The sequence below is a fragment of the Larus michahellis genome, chromosome 1 (assembly GCF_964199755.1).
Source record: "Larus michahellis chromosome 1, bLarMic1.1, whole genome shotgun sequence".
NCBI lineage: Eukaryota > Metazoa > Chordata > Aves > Charadriiformes > Laridae > Larus > Larus michahellis.
Window position 1 is genome coordinate 177,831,388 of NC_133896.1, and position 19,886 is coordinate 177,851,273.

The 19,886-nt window shown below is 38.0% G+C and overlaps 1 protein-coding gene across 7 annotated transcripts in view; it reads right to left on the reverse strand.

Annotated features, from left to right (window-relative positions):
• The window catches only part of PIBF1 (progesterone immunomodulatory binding factor 1), a 127,711-nt gene that overhangs the window by 102,052 nt on the left and 5,773 nt on the right, over positions 1-19,886 (reverse strand). For 5 of the 7 annotated variants that reach the window (XM_074564314.1, XM_074564284.1, XM_074564323.1 and 2 more), the window contains 4 exons: positions 19,347-19,545; positions 12,632-12,751; positions 3,580-3,713; positions 1,456-1,564 (listed from right to left, as the gene is read on the reverse strand). In XM_074564314.1, coding sequence (XP_074420415.1) covers positions 1,456-1,564; positions 3,580-3,713; positions 12,632-12,751; positions 19,347-19,545 — 562 coding nt within the window. Of the gene's footprint in view, positions 1-1,455; positions 1,565-3,579; positions 3,714-12,631; positions 12,752-13,963; positions 14,028-19,346; positions 19,546-19,886 lie in introns of all 7 variants that reach the window. The other 2 variants (XM_074564339.1, XM_074564331.1) reach the window with 1 other exon arrangement.

Below are 19,886 nucleotides of genomic sequence, written 5' to 3' on the forward strand. Positions count from 1 at the left end.
CATGCTGGAGGTAAGGGATGCCATCCAGAGAGACCTTGACAGGCTGGAGAGGTGGGCCCATGCCAGCCTCATGAATTTCAACAAGACCAAGTACAAGGTCCTCCATCTGGGTCGGGGCAATCCCAAGCACCGATATAGGCTGGGCAGTGACTGGCTTGAGAGCAGCCCTGAAGAAAAGGACTTGGGGCTGCTGGTGGACGAGAGGCTCAACATGAGCCGTCAGTGTGCACTAGCAGCCCAGAAAGCCAATTGTATCCTGGGCTGCATCAGGAGAAGCATGGCCAGCAGGTCGAGGGAGGTGATTCTCCCCCTCTACTCCACTCTCGTGAGACCCCACCTGGAGTACTGTGTCCAATTCTGGAGCCCCTACCACAAGAAAGATATGGACGTGCTGGAACGTGTCCAGAGAAGGGCCACGAGGATGATCAGAGGGCTGGTGCACCTCTCCTATGAGGACAGACTGAGAGAGCTGGGGTTGTTCAGTCTGGAGAAAAGAAGGCTCCGAGGAGACCTTAGGGTGGCCTACCAGCATCTTAAGGGGGCCTACAAGAAAGCTGCTGAGGGACTTCTTAGGATGTCGGGTAATGGTAGGACTAGAGGGAATGGATTAAAACTAGAGATGGGACGATTCAGACTGGACGTCAGGAAGAAGTTCTTCACCACGAGGGTGGTGAGACACTGGAACAGGCTGCCCAGAGAGGTGGTGGAAGCCCCATCCCTGGAAGTTTTTAAGGCCAAGCTGGACGGGGCTCTGAGCAACTTGACCAAGCAGGAGGTGTCCCTGCCCACGGCAGGGGGGTTGGAACTAGGTGATCTTTAAGGTCCCTTCCAACCCTAACAATTCTATGATTCTATTATTATTATCCTGTATTCAGTAGTTGTGAGACTGTATTTGGTGTGCCATATCCAATTCTGTTTTCCCCATAAAAACATGCATTAACATACTGGAGCAAGACCAGAAGAGGTCTACCAAGATGATCATGGACTCTACGTGGTGCATGACCTACAAAGGGTTGAGAGAAACAGGAGATTTTTTTAAGAAGAGAAATCTGGATGCGGAAAGTCTTATTGTTATCTTCATCTAACCAACTGGAACACATAGAAAGAGCCAGACTCTCAGAAGTCCACAGTGACAGGACAAGAGGTAAAAGAAAAAAAGCTGCAAAAACTAATTAGATTTTACAAAAACTTTTTCACAAAGAGGGTGGAACAGACTGTCCAGAAAAGCTGTGGAATCTCCATCCTTGGAGATATTAAAAACTTGACAAAGCCCTAAGCAATCTACCTAAGCACCAAAGTTGGCTCTGCGCTGCATGGAAGGGTTGGACCAGCTGGTTTCCTGAGGGCCATTCTAATTTAAATTATTCTGTGATCCTGACAGACTTGATTAGACAAAGAATCAAATTCCTGAGCTGAAGAAATAGACAATTACTGAAATAAGAACTTTATGTTTACCTCTTTTGATAAGTCATTTCTTTCTTTAGCTTGTGCTTTGTGTGACACCTCTAATATTTCATATTTTCTTCTGAGTTCTGACAATTCATGTTCAAATACATCACGTTCACTGTTAAAATAAAGTGAAACTATTAGATGCATGAAGTGTAGTGAACAGTTTTCCAGTGCATTTGTAATTTCTCAGGCTTCTTTCACTTCATAACACTGACTTCTTCCAACCAGTCACTCATAGGGCAATTAGCTATAATCTTACCTTTTTTAGTTGACACCTGCAATAGTATCTTATTTTATGAAAAAAAAAAATTATTTCTAAGTATTTAAAATAATAATCCTAAATTATAATACAATAATCCTGAATTTGTATCCTAAATTATTTCATCCTCCTCTGATTATTCTTCATTAGTGTAACTTTGGGCTATACATTTCTCCTTTTCGTACTGCAAGTACCTTTGTCTACCCTTCTAGCTTTATCAAGCTTTTTATGCTATTTCCCATTACATTCTCTTGAAATCTTCTGCAGAAACTGAAGTTGGTTGAAAAACTAAAGCAACTTCATTCCCATCTTCCTAATCAAACCAAAAGCACTGTATAAGCATTCTTAGTTGCTACTCTCCCTTGATACCAGAGAGGATTGTACTACTCTTCTCATGTTTAAAATATACATAACACAGCTGCAAAAATTATGTTGGTGTCCTAATAAGAGTACTTTCCATCTGCACAAAGAAGCAGCTCTATGCCTCTATTCTACCTGACCCTGTCAGAGCAGAGAAATGAATGAGCCAGTATGAGCTTGTAGCTTGGCAAAAAGCTAACCAGTTTTATATTAAGCATAGCATAGCTTTAAAACTGAGATAACTTGTAGTACACCAGAACTAGAGGATTTGACATAGCATTTTAAAAGGCAGAAATGGGCCTGGAAGTGATTAACTCCTGCAATGCTCCCAAATACCCTCATGCAGTCATGCCAACAGTGCTCTCCCCCTCCCCTTCGTCTGTGCCTACCCAGATGAATACAACCTACTCTCTCAAATATAGTTTTGGCATGTTCATTCATGCCTTTTTCAACTCAAGAGTATTTTAAATGTACACTGTTAAACACTGGGGCCATTCACATGAAAGTTATTACAATCCACTTATTAAAATGCAGTTGCGCATGGGAAGCAAATCATGGCATCGATCCATCCTATTTGCAACAAGCTTCCAGGTAGATTCCACGGTTGTTTTAGTACATATAGCTGTGAACAGTTATAAAGAAGTCAAATGACTTAGTGGGAAAGTCACTTGTGTGAGTAACTGTGCCCGAGTTCATTCAGTATGAACAACTAAGGAGCTGACTGTGTTCTTCTATTCATAATCCCCATTTTTTTTAATCCATTCCGCAACAAGTGTGCTGGAGGCCAGATTTCTTGTACTTGCAAGCATACTGAAAAAGCAGTTTGGGAGCTGGACTGTGAAGTATAGGCATATGAGTGTATAAGAAGTCCATTTTCACTATTTTGCAATTGTTGTTTATGATTTGGGCATTCAAAGCATAGGCTAGAACTCTAAAATCTGTATGTTAAAAATGCAAAGAGACCCTGGAACTTCCTGCAGTTAAACCAATTCACTAAGGTAATCCTAAGATTCTCTGACAAAGAGTGCTTATAACAGCCCATTCAAATTTATGGTTACAAGGATATCTTAAGTTGTTAAATATTAATTCCCAAGGTCCTACCCTCTTGATTTACTGTGTAGGTGCCACACAGTAGAGCACAGGGCCTTTTCTTAGATCACTGCTTTTAAGCTAGGAAAAAAAAAAGGGTACTTCTTCTAAGATGCTTGGCATCAACAGCTCCCCCTTCTTTAGTTGCAATGAGACTAGTAGGCTCTTCTGAAAACACAGTAAATTGCTAAATATAAACTTTTAGGAAGATAATTTGATGCATTAGATTTTGAAATGTTGTTCATCTTATGACTGCAATATGCTACAGGAGATAACTGAACCGTTATTGGATTGAGGTAATGAAACATATCTGTGGTATGCATAAGCCAAAAATCAAATTAAAAACTCTAGTCAATCAAGGTTGAAGTTTATCTATTAACATTTGTGTGTTAGTAGAACACTTGAACTATAGAGATACCTACCATTTTACTTTATCATAGTTCTCTTGTCTGTAATCACCTTGCTGAATCATCTGTTTGGTATCAGCCAGTTCCAATGTTAAACGCTGGCATCGAACCTCAAGCTCTGACCGATTTCTCCTCTCGTCTTCATAGCTCTAGAAGGCAAGACATTTTTAAATTATCACAGATACACCAATGTTTATTCAAAACAATCACCAATGAAGCTTTGTGATGACCTCTTATGAATATTCAAGCGGTAGTATTTTCATCTGTCTCAGTATTTGGAAATATAGCACACATCACAAAGCAGCCAGCTATGCTGATACTCAACTTACTTTTATCTTATTCTAAATTGTTGATTGATGTACCTATTTTTTCTAACATGTGTCCATTAGTACAATTTCAAAGACCAGTAACCCTCATATATACAGCTGGTGGTCTACAAACCTACAGTAGGAGCATCAAAGTCACACCACCTTTATAACATTGTCAAACAAGTTTCCCTGTGAAGATACTTGCTGGTGCATTTGAGAAAAAGAAACAGGATGAGTCATTCAGGAAGTTTGGGAACTTCTGTCATTATATGAAAAATTTCAGCCAGTTACAATTTGGGAGTATCTGGTAAGTTAGGTTTGCTGAAGCATATCATCCAAAGCTTCGGTGGAAGAAGAAGAGAAAAAAAAAAAAAAGAAAAAAAAGATAAAAGGTGCTTATTTACTGGTCTATTGGCATTAATTTCCATTCTTCCTCCACATACACTTTGGGAGACTACTGTGTTAATTTTCATTTTTTATTCCACAAATCTAGTAATTTTCACTTGCACTAAAATCACATTAGATCACAATCATAAAATTGTAACACTAAGAAAGTTTTCCTGAGGATTTTGGATGGAATATCATTAAGAACATGTCATCTAAAGGCATGATTGTTATTCATCCTAACATACTGGTATATATGGCTTATTTTTATGTTTACCCTAATTAATGGATTAAGCAAATTAACACTGTAGAACACTTTCTTCTTAAAGCAATTAACATGCCATCATTTATAAAGATGACATTATCATAATAGTAAAGCCTCTGTCAGCTGTTTTTAAAAGTTTAGTCTACAAGTTAGGTACAGCTTCAAGTATGTAACATACAGGTGCAAGTACCCTGCTATACAGTGCAAACATGACTCATCTTGCAATAGGAAATGGCTGTAAGGGCACTTAACTTTTAAGTGCAAATTGAAAGATTAATTTTGGATACAATTCCTGTGTGGATATTCTGCGCCATTCTGCTGCTAATACCATGCTGGAACTCATACACCCTTCACAGAGTAGGCCACTGAAGCTGCTACAGTATTATACATTCAGCAGCTAGAAGACTACCAAACTATCAAGAATATAAAATTAAATTGGTTAACCATTGGACAAATTTGTCATAAACAGCTCTAAAGCACCAATTAACAGAACAAGTGAATATCTACAAAATTAGTTCCTTCTAATACCTGAGACCTAAACTAGGTTTTGAATTTTATTTAAACAAATTAGTTGCTAACGTCACGTTAATGTCACATAACAGTAACAACTCCAGGGAAGGGGGAAGGAAGTTAAATTCTTCTTTTCAAAAGTGGTACGAAGACATACTTAAAGTATCAAACTGTTAAACACATAATTAAAGGGGGGTTGTTTGTTTTTTAAAGATTTACTATAATTCTTGAAGAAATACCAATTCTACTGCATAGATCACTGTTTTTGAACTACCCTACTTCTAGGTGTCAATGTTGTAATCATATTTTTAATTTAATATTTTTAATACTAATCACATTTTTAACCACAGGAAAAAGCGTGACAAGGCAAGCTAATAAACAGTACATAGGCTAACACATAAAAAAATCCTATATGGTACGCTTAGCTCCAGGTAGCAGATACACAAGCTTCTGAACTTCTACAGCAATGCATCTTAAAGACATACTATCAAGCTGCCTGTGATTAGGAAAAATAACCCTTGCTTTGCATGTGACGAAGTTAATTTAGTTTACAACAATGTCCATATACCCTGAACTGATTTTAAGATCTCTGCAGTGGAACAGCTTTAACTTTCAGTTTATCTTCAAGAGATAGCTTGGAAGTCTGATGAACAGCTTTGTCCTGCAAAAAGGAGGTTTTAAAAGGATCAAGATACAGACCACTTTCAAGGACATGAATGAGGTCCTGGAAATAACACCAATAAATAAAAATAACTTAAGTCAGTCCACAAACCTTAAAAAATTAAAGGACAAACAGTACTTCCTCACTCGGAACATGATTGTGATGATCTTGCCAGCAATGCATGGCTTTTCTTCCGCTTCTTACTAGTTTTTGCTACTGAAGAGTAGTAACTCAGACAGATGAGGTGGTAAACGCAAACCAAGCTGTCCTACGTGAGATGAGCAAGCAAACATTGCTTTAAGAAATTGTTAACAGAGCTGTCCAAGAGACCCAATATTAACCAGTACAGGTGTTTTCTACAGAGCATGTGAAGCAGTCCCTGCTACGAAGTGCTTCCATTTGGTTTACAAACACTGTTGACAGATGGATGCTTCAAGCAAGAAGATTCTGAACTTGCCTGATCTGCACCATTTAAGACCTAAACTGGTAGAGAAACTAAAAATCTAATGACAGACCCCAGTTTTATGATACTAAACTTTACTGTTATTGTCCGTTTGGAATGAAAAGTAGCTTATAACAGACACTGAAATGAATACCTACCTAAATTTCAAGTACAAAAACTGGGTGACACATAATACATGGCAGGGATTAGTTGATCTTTCAAAAAGCCTTTGGGGATAAGAAGATAAACAACAGAAACGCGGGAAAAAGATTCATCAGCCAATCAAGCAGAAGTAGCATGCCTTCTTTATGCTGTCAACAGGTAAGCCTGTGGAAGATAGTGACCCTGCTTTTAAAAAGCTTATTTAAGAAGAACTTCACCTTTGAAGGATCACTTCCACAAACCAGCACTTTCTGTTCAAATCCCAAGGTACCTAAGGCCCTAGGCAAATGTAAAGCTACTATACTATTGTGATGTGAAAATCAACTCCCTCAAGTTATTTGGATGAAGAGCTGCTACTTAGTAAAGACTACATTTTGCTTAAAACTGTTTACATAGAATGCATTCAAAAATTATTGGTCGATACATTATTTATTTGAATACAACTGCCCAAATGTCAGGAAGAAGTTATACATAACTGAATGAACAAGACACCTCTTCTAGCATGTTGATATAAAATTGGTAATCTGCCAAGGACTGTAGATGGGGCACTATCTGCCACTAGAATCACAGAATCTTCATGGTTGGAAATGACCTTTGAGATCATCGAGTCCAACCAAACAACCTACAATCTCTGCCACTAGAGCATGCCCTGAAGTGCCAAATCTACACGTTTCTTAAATACCTCTAGGGACGGTGACTCAACCACCTCCCTGGGCAGGCTGTTCACTGGCCCTGGGCAGGCCTCACCACTCTTTCAGTAAAGTGATTCTTCCTAATATCTAATCTAAACCTCCCCTGCCACAGCTTCAGGCCATTTCCTCTGGTCCTGTCATTATTCACCTGGGAGAAGAGGCCAACACCCACCTCTCTCCAACCTCCTTTCAGGTAGTTGTAGAGGGCAATAAGGTCTCCCCTCAGCCTTCTCTTCTCCAAGCTGAACATGCCCAGCTCCCTCAGCCTCTCCTCATATGACCTGGTCTCCAGACCCCTCACCAGCCTGGTAGCTCTCCTCTGGACACGCTCCAGCACCTCAATGTCCCTCTTGTACAGAGGGGCCCAGAACTGAAATCATAAACAAAAATGTTGAGCTACTTCCAAAACAGGGAAGCCCTGCAAGAAAGGCAAGAAAGAAAAGCTTTGGCATAAAGTGCCTCTATCGCAAGAGAAATAGGGGGGGGAATAAAAAGCCCTTTCTCTCTGCATCCGAGCTGATGAGAATCTTCAATGAAATATTCTCAGGTGAAAAGGATCCTTGAGATAAATTGCATTAGAGACTACAATTAAGCCATTTGGTCCTTCTGAACAACTACTAGCAGTCTATATAAGCCACAGCTATATATCAACAGAGGTAGAAAGACACTGGATAGAAGAGGGAACTTTTATAGATATATATGTTTTCTTGAGTCTTGAAAATGTTGGAACTGCTGCCCCAAGCTCATAGTTATTGGTAGAATATTTTTCTTTGCAGATTTTTTCCTGAACAAGATAAATACGAACAATAATGAAGGAAATAAGGCACGTACCTCACCTAAGACTGAGGCCTCATCTGTTTTTTCTAGAGACATGAAAACCAAGTAATCAAAGCACTGCTTCCCCAGGGGGCTGGGGAAGGGTTCTAGAGTGGAGTCTTTAATTATAGAGGTGCAAACTTCAGAAGAAATCTCAGGGAACGCAGTCGTCCTGGAGTAGCAACAGTAGCCTCAATTTTACAACATTCAGATACATCTAGTGCCAACTGATCCTTTCAGTGCAATAGCTTAGTTCATTCTTTGAAGACTATAGAAGCATTTTTCCTACAGCTGGGAAACATTATCACAGAGAAAATTGTTAGGTATGTCTAGCAAAACCTGACAGCTACTAATCCCAATTCAGAGACGAGGTCTTAGAAGAGATCTTTGTCCTACATACATCCAGTTTTGTCTTTAGGCTAACCATAGCTTTTAGATAACTGTCATACTATAAATTTGATTGCAAGTCCTGAAGGCAACTTTACAGAAAAAAAAAGCTAAAGAAAGGATACCCTGATAAAACTGTATCAAGACCGAATTTCCAGGAAAACATTGCCAAGAAACTCATAGCCAGAAGCAGCAATACTTAATCTTCTAGAGCTACAAAGAAAAGCAGAATTTCCTTCTCAGACTCTTTTCCAGCCTTGATAGAAACACACAAGTAGTAAATTACAACTGTTTAAGGGAAGGTTCTAACCATTTTGTAAGCAAACAAGTCTGAAAATAGTACACCGATGTTCAGCATGGGAACACACACACATCAGAAGCTGGTTTTGTTTCTGGGAAGCTCCTGGTAATACAATGCTATAGCTGGACTTTCTTCTCTATCTGTTCCTGCAAAGGTGGTGGTGCCAACATTATCTGAAGTACTGAGAACTGTAAAAGAAGGACTGAAACGAGTCTGTACTATACATTTGGTAACAGATCACTCAGCACTGCAGTGCAAGAACATTACTTTTACCAGTTCCACCACCTCCCTTCACTCTCCTGCTGCTATACCTAGAATCAGAGGAACTGCACTGGTCTAAATCACAGATGCAACAACTGCGTACAGAAAGCCACTAATTCAGTGGTAGTACTGCGGAACCACTTATACTGCCCACTTCAAAAAACACAAAGTGGTGACAAAGATCTTTTGACACTAGCTGTGTTTATCAGATTATGTTCCAGTGCTACAAATCAGTCTTCACACACTGTTCTCTGCTACCAGTTGTCAGAAGCAGCTCCCCACCCTTCTGGGTCTGTGTTATAGATTCATCAGGCTTTGATTAACTGCTAACTCAGAGCAGCACCAGACTGTCAACAAGAGAACTTTGTCACAAAGTTGTAGAGTTTTAGTGGTCTAGTGGTCTTGCTCCTCAGCATACTAAGAATTAAATGAGTGCTAACAGAGGCTGATAAACACTTAGGACCTTCTGCCTCTTCTGAACAACAACGACAAAATACATTTTCGTATACCTAGAGTACAATTACAGGTGACAAAAATTTGAAAGATGTGTCTTATACCCTGAAGTCAGAAATAAAATTCTAATACAAATGAATTGAGGAATTGCCTAGAGATAAATTAAACGTGGATTTGTTAAGTCTTAGAAAATTAGTTTCTACAAGGCTACAATGACAATCCAATTTTAACAGAACCAAACTTCCTAGCTGTTACAGCTGGATGCTTGTAAACTCAGTTGTCTGAGAGGCCACAGTACCAGGACACTGCATGCACTTTTGTGCCAGGCTAGATGTGTTGTGCCGCACATAGCAAAAAAGATTTAGAAGATTTAAAGATCTGATTTTATACAACCAATAGTCAGCCGTACCCGTTCACTGTAATAGTGTTCAGAGAATAGAACTGTGCTGCTTTGCTTTCCCACAAAACAGTATCTAAAGGCTCATGAGAAGAGAAAAAAATTAAATAATCTAAGCATCTTACATTCATAAGCGTCTTAAATTCACACTCCAAAACAAAAACAGTAAAATTAGAGTTCATTTCCTTTGATCAAATTAAAGGATTACAGCCATCCCCTCACAAAATAAGATACCTGATGTTAGGCAATGGTTGTCTTATTTGAAGAATTCGTTTCACATTTAAGTTTTCCTAGAGATGGAGTAAACACATTGAACAACTTTGGATTTTCCTTTAAACTTTCTCAGTTCTTTGTTGGCTAGATAGACTTTCTTTCAAGTCTATACCTAATTCATATTTCTCACTACTTTATTTCTGGGTGAATATCTACATGTATAAAACTTACTCAAACCTAGTCTGTCAGCCATGAACAACCAGAAAAGCCAGCAAAATCCTCCTCCCACAATCCATTAGTAGTTAATAGAAAGATTTTGGATAAGTGTGTATTTTAGTTCCTTTCCATGTACCACAAAGAGGAAAAAGCAAAACATGTTGAAACTCATTAGGAAGGGACAAAATTATTTGCAATAGTAGAAAAAAATGAATGCTTATTGTAGGAAGTGGGTTATTCTCACGGGGGGGTGGGGCGGGGGGAGATTGTCCTAACTTCAGTGATGACTGTATTTCAAAAGTCTGTATTAGTAGTTTCCTAAGGAAATTTTAAACCCAGAACAGACACTTTGTTGATGAACTGTAGAAAACAGGAATATTGCAACTGCTGGAGAAAATTTAAAATTTAAGGAATATTCAATGGGAAACTAGAAGGATTTGAAGAGTGTAACTTACTAAATAACAGGCAAGGAACTTCAGCAACTACATTTCACGTAGCTGGAAATAAAAAAATTATTGGAATACCACACAAACAGCAAAAGAGTGTAAGAGCTTAAGTAAGCCTCTGAATGAAACTGTGCTTGATTTCCTACTGATAAATTTCCTTGAAAAAAAGCTTGACCTTATCAAAGGAGCTCAAATAAATAAGTTACTCCAACAGTACACCTTGAAACCATTTCTTTGTAAACTGCAAAAGATACTTAGGTGTGTTAGCTTTAGTGTACTAAGTATATTAGCGACTCTGAAGCACACTCACGTACTGATGATGCTCCTCTTACCTTACTATCTGAAACAGCTTGAGGTACCCTGTTATAGTGACGCTCATCAAGTCACTAGGACAAACCTGAACTAGCCAGCAGCAAAACACAGAGACTCTTAAGTATCTATACATAAAATACCTCCTATCAGGTCACATTTCATTAAATATCCAAAAAAACTTCATCCCTACGAATAGCAGATAGGGTAAAGACTTGGGTTCGGGTTTTTTTTTGTGCATATGGAAGAACTGCAGTAAGTGATCTTATCTGAAACTCGAGAATTCTATGGAATATTTTTTATTAACAACTACAAGCTTTTTTTTTCTTGTGACATTTCAACATCTATATCTCTTCTCCAGTTCATTTATTTTTTTAAAGGAGGTACTCATTCTCATTAGTTGTCTCTCCTTTTAAGCATGATTATGCAAAAGGGTATAAGCATTCAAAGCATTCAGTTCAACACAGACAACATTCTAGTGCTTTCTCATCAGCATCAAAAGAAAAGCACAGCAAACTTCAAACTTTGAAAAATCAAATCAGTGGGAAAGGTGGATACTGCCACCATGTGGTATAAAAAAAAAAAAAAAGAGAGAAGTTTCAATATTAAAGAAAGGTCAATGTACCAAGAAAATTGTTTCTAGCACAACTTTAATTATTGTTATCTACTATCTCACTAAATTGCTGCAGCAAAAATTAACACAGATGTTAGTCAAATCGCAGAATGCTGACATCCTCCTGTAGAATGTTATTAAATCAGAGCACATGAAGTGTACAATGAAGGAAAATACTCATGTAAATTAAAGTTAACAGGATTAATTTAATCTCAGCTATGACCAGAGATGATGACACAAAACAATGCTCAAGCACATAAATGCACAAATTTTATTGACTACTTTTTCTAATTAATTCAAAAATAGAAATAAACAGAATATGAATTTCACAAGATAACCCTGTATAATTAATATCTCTTTACGCCTGATTATTCCATAAGTAAATTTTAAGGAAAAAAAAGATGTGGTAACTAAAGAATAATTTCAGAAGTAGTAAAATGACAGTGGCATTTAAGTCCCTGCCAGCCGTGACTTGGATAAATATGCTGCGGGTAGCTGAAACTGTCTTATCACAACTCCAGATTTATGCAGAGCTAAGCTAAAATACAAACTATCCTAACTGTACACATACTAAGAATACTATGAATATTCATAAATACCTTAGAAGTAACATTCTCCTTATACTGTTGCAACTGCTTTACTCTTTGAAAGTAAAAATTAAACATATTTAGATAATTTGCTTTACTACTACTGACATTTATACCTTACCTGAAAGCAAATTACCTTTCAGTATGGAAATATATAGGAAAATTAAAATAAAAAAGTTGCAAAGCATAACAGAGAAGATACAACTCCAAAGAAAACTTAAAAAATGCATTTTTATATCATTAAAACAAAAGATAAAACAAATTACTACCAAGACATGATCGTCTCGAAAACTATACACTGAGCCATCATTGTATCTTCAACTACTGCTGGATGTATCTCTTGTCTTAGCTTCCCAGTCTTGAACCTTACCCTCAGAAAGCACAACAGAGCTGGTAAGAGTCTATCCTGAACAGTCTCATGAGCAAATCTCGCAGGGTAGCCATAACATAAAATTAGTTGTTATGCAAGGACACATATAGCATGTTTCCCCTTTCCCTCCCTCCCCACCTCCTCCTCAAAGTAATTTTTATAGAGAAAAAAAACTTTTTTATCTTATACATGAATAATGACTTGGAAAATGAGTTTTTCACAATACATATACATTTACATAGTTTCTTAATTGAGATAACTAAGCTGCACAGACCTCTGATAGACACTTCAGTTGGGATTTACACGCAGTTAGTTCTTCCGTTAGGCTCTCCTTTTTCATCTGTAGATCACTTAGCTCTTTTCTTAAGGAATGGACTACTTCATAGAATCGGATCTAGAAGAACAAGATATATATTCAAAATTCAGACTAGCAAAATTGCAATTGCAAAACTACAATCCCAAAAGCAAATCAGCTCAACATTTTATGGCAATAATTCACCAAATTATTTCTAGCGCATACCAGGAACCTGGTTGAGGCTTGGGAGGGTGGTGGAGGGGAAACGTTAAAGCAAAGACAGTGTCTTTCTTTAATGCTTGACAGCAGCAGCTAAGAAAGAATCTGTTCGTGTTTGTCACTGAACAAAAAAATAAGAATACAGGTAAAGCTATACATTTCTGTTCAACTAAGGCAGCTCCCAGTTAGGCTGCCTGATTAAAAAATACAGCTGCTAATGGACCACGTGGTCCCACCCCTTACTTGTGCCAACTCTAGAGCCTATTTGATTAACAGTATAAAAAGAAAAAAAAAGCGCCTATTTAGCAATAAACCAACTTAGCTTGCTAACTTCCCCCAAGCCAATATAAATTTTTATGGGGTGTGTAGAAATGGAGAGAGATTAGTTTTGTTTTCTGCCAGTTCAGCGTGCTGAATCTGCACCAAGAAAAATGCAAGAGCAAGCATGGGAAGCGGGAACAGCACATAACCAGGAAAAACTGTGACAACCGACACACACACACACTTTTCAGGAGTAACATGTTGCTATATGGGTTCAGCTGCATCATGCAACTAAGCTTCTGAAAGACCCGACTCTGCTAAATTAACACTGGGAAAAAAAAAACCTTGTAAAAGGATTAAAAAAAAAATCTCTACCACATAAATGTCTCTCTTCTCCCATTCCAGTCATAGGCATAGTCTCAGACAAATAAGTCTCAGATCTAAAAAATGGTTCCAGAACGTTTCTATTGAACAAGAAGAAATACTGGAAAACACAGTAGTAAAACCACAAAGTCAGTAGTAGAAAACAGACAAAACAAAGAAGAAAGAGCTTTTTTGATATACACCCACACACACGTACACAGAGGTTATTACTCTCAGATTAACTTGATACCTTAAAATGTTTGTTTTGGGGGATGAAAAGAAAAGAATAGATAATTAAGAACTATTTTCATGCAAAAGCCACTCCATACCCCCCATCATTAATGCTACGTTTGATATACGATTAAAGAAGAAATACAAGCAAGAAAGCACAGATAAAGAAATTATGCATTCAACAGCAAGCTGTACTACACTTCCATGCAGAAGGAAGACAGGTCTCTGTTTTGCTACCTGTGAATAGCAGAAGACAAAGAAAAGTTCCAGGTATATTCCATATAATTGACAGCATACAATTCTAAAAAACACAGAAGTCATGGAAATTTGCAATGTAAACACAGATGTAGTTTGCTTTATATAATAAAGCAAGTGTGCAACATGAGTTGAAGATTAGTATTAAGGCAGAAAAGTGAAATTTTCTGAGTGTTTTTTAAGTTTTCCCAAATACTGTGCTTGTTAGAAGTTGCAGTTGTTTCAATTTGTTGTACTCAGCAACAGCTCCTCTTTTTATCCTTACCTTTAGATGCAAAACAAACATAAGCTAAAACAGGATATATGCTATAAATTTAAAGTCACTTTTTATTGAAAAAGATGCAAACTTTCCCAAATATAGTTACTATTTTTTTTTGTTTTTTTTTTAAGATGGTAACAAGGGATTCAATTTGTTATGTCTAAGTTTACACACAAAATGAACAAAATTAAGGATGGTTTTTAAAACTACAATTCAATTAAATGCAAACTAAAATATGATAATTTTTTTGTTTATGTTCTGAAAATTCCAAATAATAAATCAAACCATCAGATGCTACAGTTAAAACTGTAAATTGTCTGTCTCTTCTGGGAACAGAACTAAGTAGGTATTATTGCCTTGTTTTACTGCTTTGCTACTATTTTTTTCTTGCAGTATCCTGTTCCTTCAGTATTCAAGGAGGTTTTTCATGTCCATCTCTGAAATCACACTGCTTCTAATGGGTTTGCATGAAATCAAACAGTGAAGATAGTTTTGTGGGTTCTTTCTAACTTCCAAACTACAACCAGCTTCATCTCTTTCTTTAGGAAAAAAAAAAAAAACAACTTTAGAAGCATGCATGCAAAGCTGCAAGTAAAATTTTAGTCTCTTAACTACACCTTCTGCTGACTACAGTTTTTGTCTATCTGTATTCTTTAAGAACTTGTCTGATTACATCTGAAACTGAGCAACTGAATTGCAATCAAATCCTCTCCCCCCCCCCCCAAAAAAAAAAAAAGGAATTATGGAATTTTTATTTTTTTCCTTAAAAAAAATAAAAACCTCGAGTGTCACTAATTGGCAACTATTTAAAGCATTGTGGCTTTTTTTTTTTTTAAACTTAAACTTTTCAAACTTAAAGCTTCTCCCTAAAGTTCTTGCATTTTTACTGCAATTTCCCTAGGACAACTAACTTGGCCATCATGCCACATTTACTTCCCAAACCACAACAACCCTAAGGCAGATTACCCAGTATCAAACCAAGATGACATGGGATACAGGTATCAAGCATAAGCATATCTGCACAACCTTCCCAAGAAAAGATCAATCCATTGTAATAAGAAAGTGCAAATGAGAGCAGCAGATGAGGGGAAGGTTGCAGCAGCAGTTCAACTGTTATTGCTACCTTAGCTTGCTTGACGGCCAATAAACATTCGTGCAACTCAGCAGTCAAAGTACACATTGCCTCTTGCCAAATCAATAAAGCAGAAACAAAAATTACTGTAATGGGATTTCAGAAACCACTGCATATCCTAAAATTACAAATTTATATACATGTGCTCTAAGGAAAAAGTCACCACTTTCTAGGCAATTTAAAAAAAAAAAACAAAAAACCTCTTAGCATGTGCCCACCACTTTTTATGGAAAACTAGAGTTAAGCTAAAAATGGGTGGATGAAGAGCAAAAGAAAGTTGGCTTCTGTTAAATTAAGTTATGTGAAAGTAGTTGTGTCAGTTAACTGCCTTCTTAAACGGCAACTAAGCTTTAGTTAGCAAAACAATGCAACTGGAAGACATGGTGATTAAAATTGGATCAAACAGAATTCACAGATACCATTTTTAAAAAACTTGTTAAAAAAATTTTTAAAGGAGAGTACACAAGAGTTTCGCTTTACCAAACAAATTCAGCTACCAGGCATCAGTTCAAAGACCTGAAGTACTTTAAAATTTTGCATATGCTGTTTCTAAAAAAAATCATTCTTAAGGTTAAAAAAATAAACAAAATTTTTACATGTAAATTAAAAACAAAAAAGCATGATTAAAAGATGCTTAAAGCATCATTTTTCATTTGTTATCATTAACATTAAACATCACCTACTCTTTGCTCTAACATGTCACTATTGCACCCCTTTGTGGAAGAACAGTGAAAAACACCTCACATTTGTTCTAATTCTAGTATTTTAAACTTGCAATATCTCTATATATGAAATCTGTATTTGAGCACTTCTGCTGTTTGTCCGGTATACCGGGTTTCAAAAAAGTGTATAAGCATTATATACACGCATTTACTTCTATCCTGAAGAATTGCAAGGCAGTGTTTTTATAATCGATAAATAGAAAAAAAAAAAAAAAAAGAGTCTGGTAATTTCTTGCTAACATTTTCTCTAAGCAGAACTCTTTCTTGTCAATGAGAATTTTACCCTAATATCAGTAGGCCATACAATTAGTCTGCACGCTGATTCGGAGCCAGAGATTTTATCTGCCCAAGAAATGCATCGTTCTTCCTTACGTAAGCAAAGCAGAAAACAGCATCAGAAAAATTACTTTTTCCCTTCAAGATGCTTTTCCTACCCTTCAGAAGCTAAAGGGATACATACACAGGATATGCAAAACAGAAGTGTGGCCAGCAGGTCGAGGGAGGTGATTCTCCCCTTCTACTCCACTCTCGTGAGACCCCACCTGGAGTACTGCGGCCCGTTCTGGAGCCCCTACCACAAGAGAGATATGGACGTGCTAGAACGTGTCCAGAGAAGGGCCACGAGGATGATCAGAGGGCTGGAGCACCTCTCCTATGAGGACAGACTGAGGGAGCTGGGGTTGTTCAGTCTGGAGAAAAGAAGGCTCCGAGGAGACCTTAGAGTGGCCTACCAGTATCTTAAGGGGGCCTACAAGAAAGCTGCTGAGGGACTTCTTAGGATGTCGGGTAACGGTAGGACTAGAGGGAATGGATTAAAACTAGAGATAGGACCATTCAGACTGGACGTCAGGAAGAAGTTCTTCACCATGAGGGTGGTGAGACACTGGAACAGGCTGCCCAGAGAGGTGGTGGAAGCCCTATCCCTGGAAGTTTTTAAGGCCAGGCTGGACGGGGCTCTGAGCAACCTGATCTAGTGGGAGGTGTCCCTGTCCATGGCAGGGGGGTTGGAACTAGATGATCTTTAAGGTCCCTTCCAACCCTAACAATTCTATGATTCTCTGATTCTGTAGCCTCCCAGCATCTGTACCAGCTGAATAACTCAAAGTAATGATAAACAATCACTGATCTTCGCTGATGCTCTCAGGTTCACACTGATCCTGTTGCCAAAAGAAGTTGAGATGAGAAGCAGAAAACAGCATCTTACTGCAATATATCTTTAGAATTTCTTCTCTGGGGAAAAAAAAAATTTTGTCCAAAAAAAGGGCAACTTCAGAAGTAAAAAGTGACATATGTGTAAAGAGGAAAGGGGCTTCACTGAACACATAAGCAGTGGAGTTTGAGTCACAGCCAAGAGTAGCATTTACTGCTGGATGGAAGAGGAAAAGAAAGGCAGATTAGGGGTAGAAGCTGTCTGTTACTCATGTCTCCCACTTCACATCTTTTTTACAGCCCTGTTCTACCCACAAATACAATCTAAGCACTCCTTTTGTGCTCTGACAGCTTCACTTAAAGCAGCTGGCAAAGTTACTAACTCCTGGTATCTGTCCTGTCCCACTACGCAGCCTTTTGTACTGACTGTCAATCAACTCCTGAAGTCCTGGAGCTTCCTGAACACCAATTTCAAGCAAGCTGACATGCAGTTCAGTTTGTGTTAAAAATTTGCTTTGTTAACCATGGTGGCACGGGAATCAACAAAAAAATCCTCAATAATTCTATAGAGGGCAGTGGGTACAGTAGACAGCTAGGGTGTAATAACCTAACAGGCCCCAAGCTAAGTGTTCTTGTTTATCATTCAGAGCCGTAAGATTTTTCTAGTACTTTCAGTAAGTCCAAATTTTGGAACTTTTCAAAAGATGTTCCCAAGAATATCCTTCAGATAAGAATTACAAGTTTTATTTCTCTGTACATATCTAGAGCACGGAATACCATCACTTTCATCCAGCAAGAGAACTCACTCATGCAGCATTTATACCTCAAAAAATGCACTAAGCTTCTTAACATTATTTACAGCTTCCTTAACTAGCTCTATAGATAGGTACAATGCTAATAATTTGGTGAATTAAAGTTTACATGTCTAAATCCTTTTCATTCTCAGAAGTGAGCCAGGATGCTCTGGACATGTACCACAGTCTGTGAAGGCGCTGTCCTTTTATTGCAAGCAGAGTACACTCTCTACCTACTCATAAGCCATAACTAACAAACTTCTTAAATCAAGAAAATGACTCTTAAAGTATACTTTCACGTATGCTTTATCTCCTGTGTTGAGTCAGATAGGAAAGAGCCACATGGAAAGCAGACGGGAAAGGCAACAGATCTCAACTTGTTCTGGCAAGCCGAGTTTCAAATTCCTATTTTCAGCCTGCTGTATTTCATCAAGGTGTACCCACCATTTAATCTTAATACCCCATTTGCCTCACCCTCTTAAAATACATCATCAGTTCTGCTCTCTTTAAGGCGTCAGAATCTGGGATTAAAAGTTTCTTTTCACTGGAATCCAGTTAAAATGGACTGATACAGAAGTACATCTGCCTCTGAAGGTCTTTCATTTCTAGTTGAAGAAGAATAAGAATTCTAGGAGTATGGACTAGCTTCTACTGTATGCACACCCCTTTTATTCTAAAAAAAAGCAATATACAGCTTGTGGTGAGTTGACCCTGGCCAGCAGCCAAGCACCCATGCAGCCATTCACTTGCTGCCTCCAGTGGGAGCAGGACAGAGGAGAAAGTAGGAAGAACAAAAGCAAGACGACTCATGTGTTGTTCTCAACAGCTTAATTAGTAAAGGAAAGAGAGATATGAATTAAAAAAAAAAAAGCATCCAAGTGAAGACAGTCGCTCACCACCTCCCACAAGCAGACTGATGCCCAGCCAGTCTCTGATCAAGAACCACCTTGGAAGTCACCCCTCCCCCTCTTTCTTTCTCTACCTCCAGTTCATATTACTGAGCATGACATTAGATGATATGGAATATTCCTTTGGCCAGTTCGGGTCAGCTGTGTTCCCTCTCAATCTCATGAGCATCCCTAGCCTGCTCACAGGGTACAGGGGAAGGCAGAGTGTGGAAAAGAGAAAGCCTTGATTCTATGCAAGCACTGTCCACAAACAGCCAAAACACCGGTGTGTTACCAATGCTGTTTTAGCCACAAAACCAAAACACAGCAAGATTCAGGCTGCTATGAAGAAAATAAACCCCATCCCAGCCAGACTCAGGACACAGTTACATTTTAAACCAATACAAAAAACCAATACTCACAGAAACATATTCAGGGATAGAAAGCTGATCTTCAGGAAGAGACTTTAGCTTTTCATAGCAATCATCTGTTAATTCCAAATCTCGCAAGCTACGACGGATATCTCCAGCCCTCTCCCTTAACTGATGATTCGTTTCCTCCAGTTGCTTCTGTCTCAATAAAATAGTTTCCATTTCTTGTTTCATTAGAGCCTGATGTTTTCTTCAAGATTGATTTGAAAACAGAAGACATTAAGCAGTGAGTAACACAAGTGACAAACCTTCACAAAACTCTGGCAAGGGAGTGAGTTATGCTCATTTCGTAGAGGGGAAAATTTACAGATATCAGGTAATCAGCACAAGACTGTATACCACCATGGTTACACAACCATATCAGATTATACATAAGAAGTCAGGAACTTCCTGGTCATTGACAATACGAAACTGAATCTGAGAAGTGACAGCCTCCACATATGCTGACTTGAATTTATAAATTAGTCTTAATTTACCAATTAAAAGGTTAAAAACATGAAAAAGCAGAATATATTTCCACACAAAACCCAA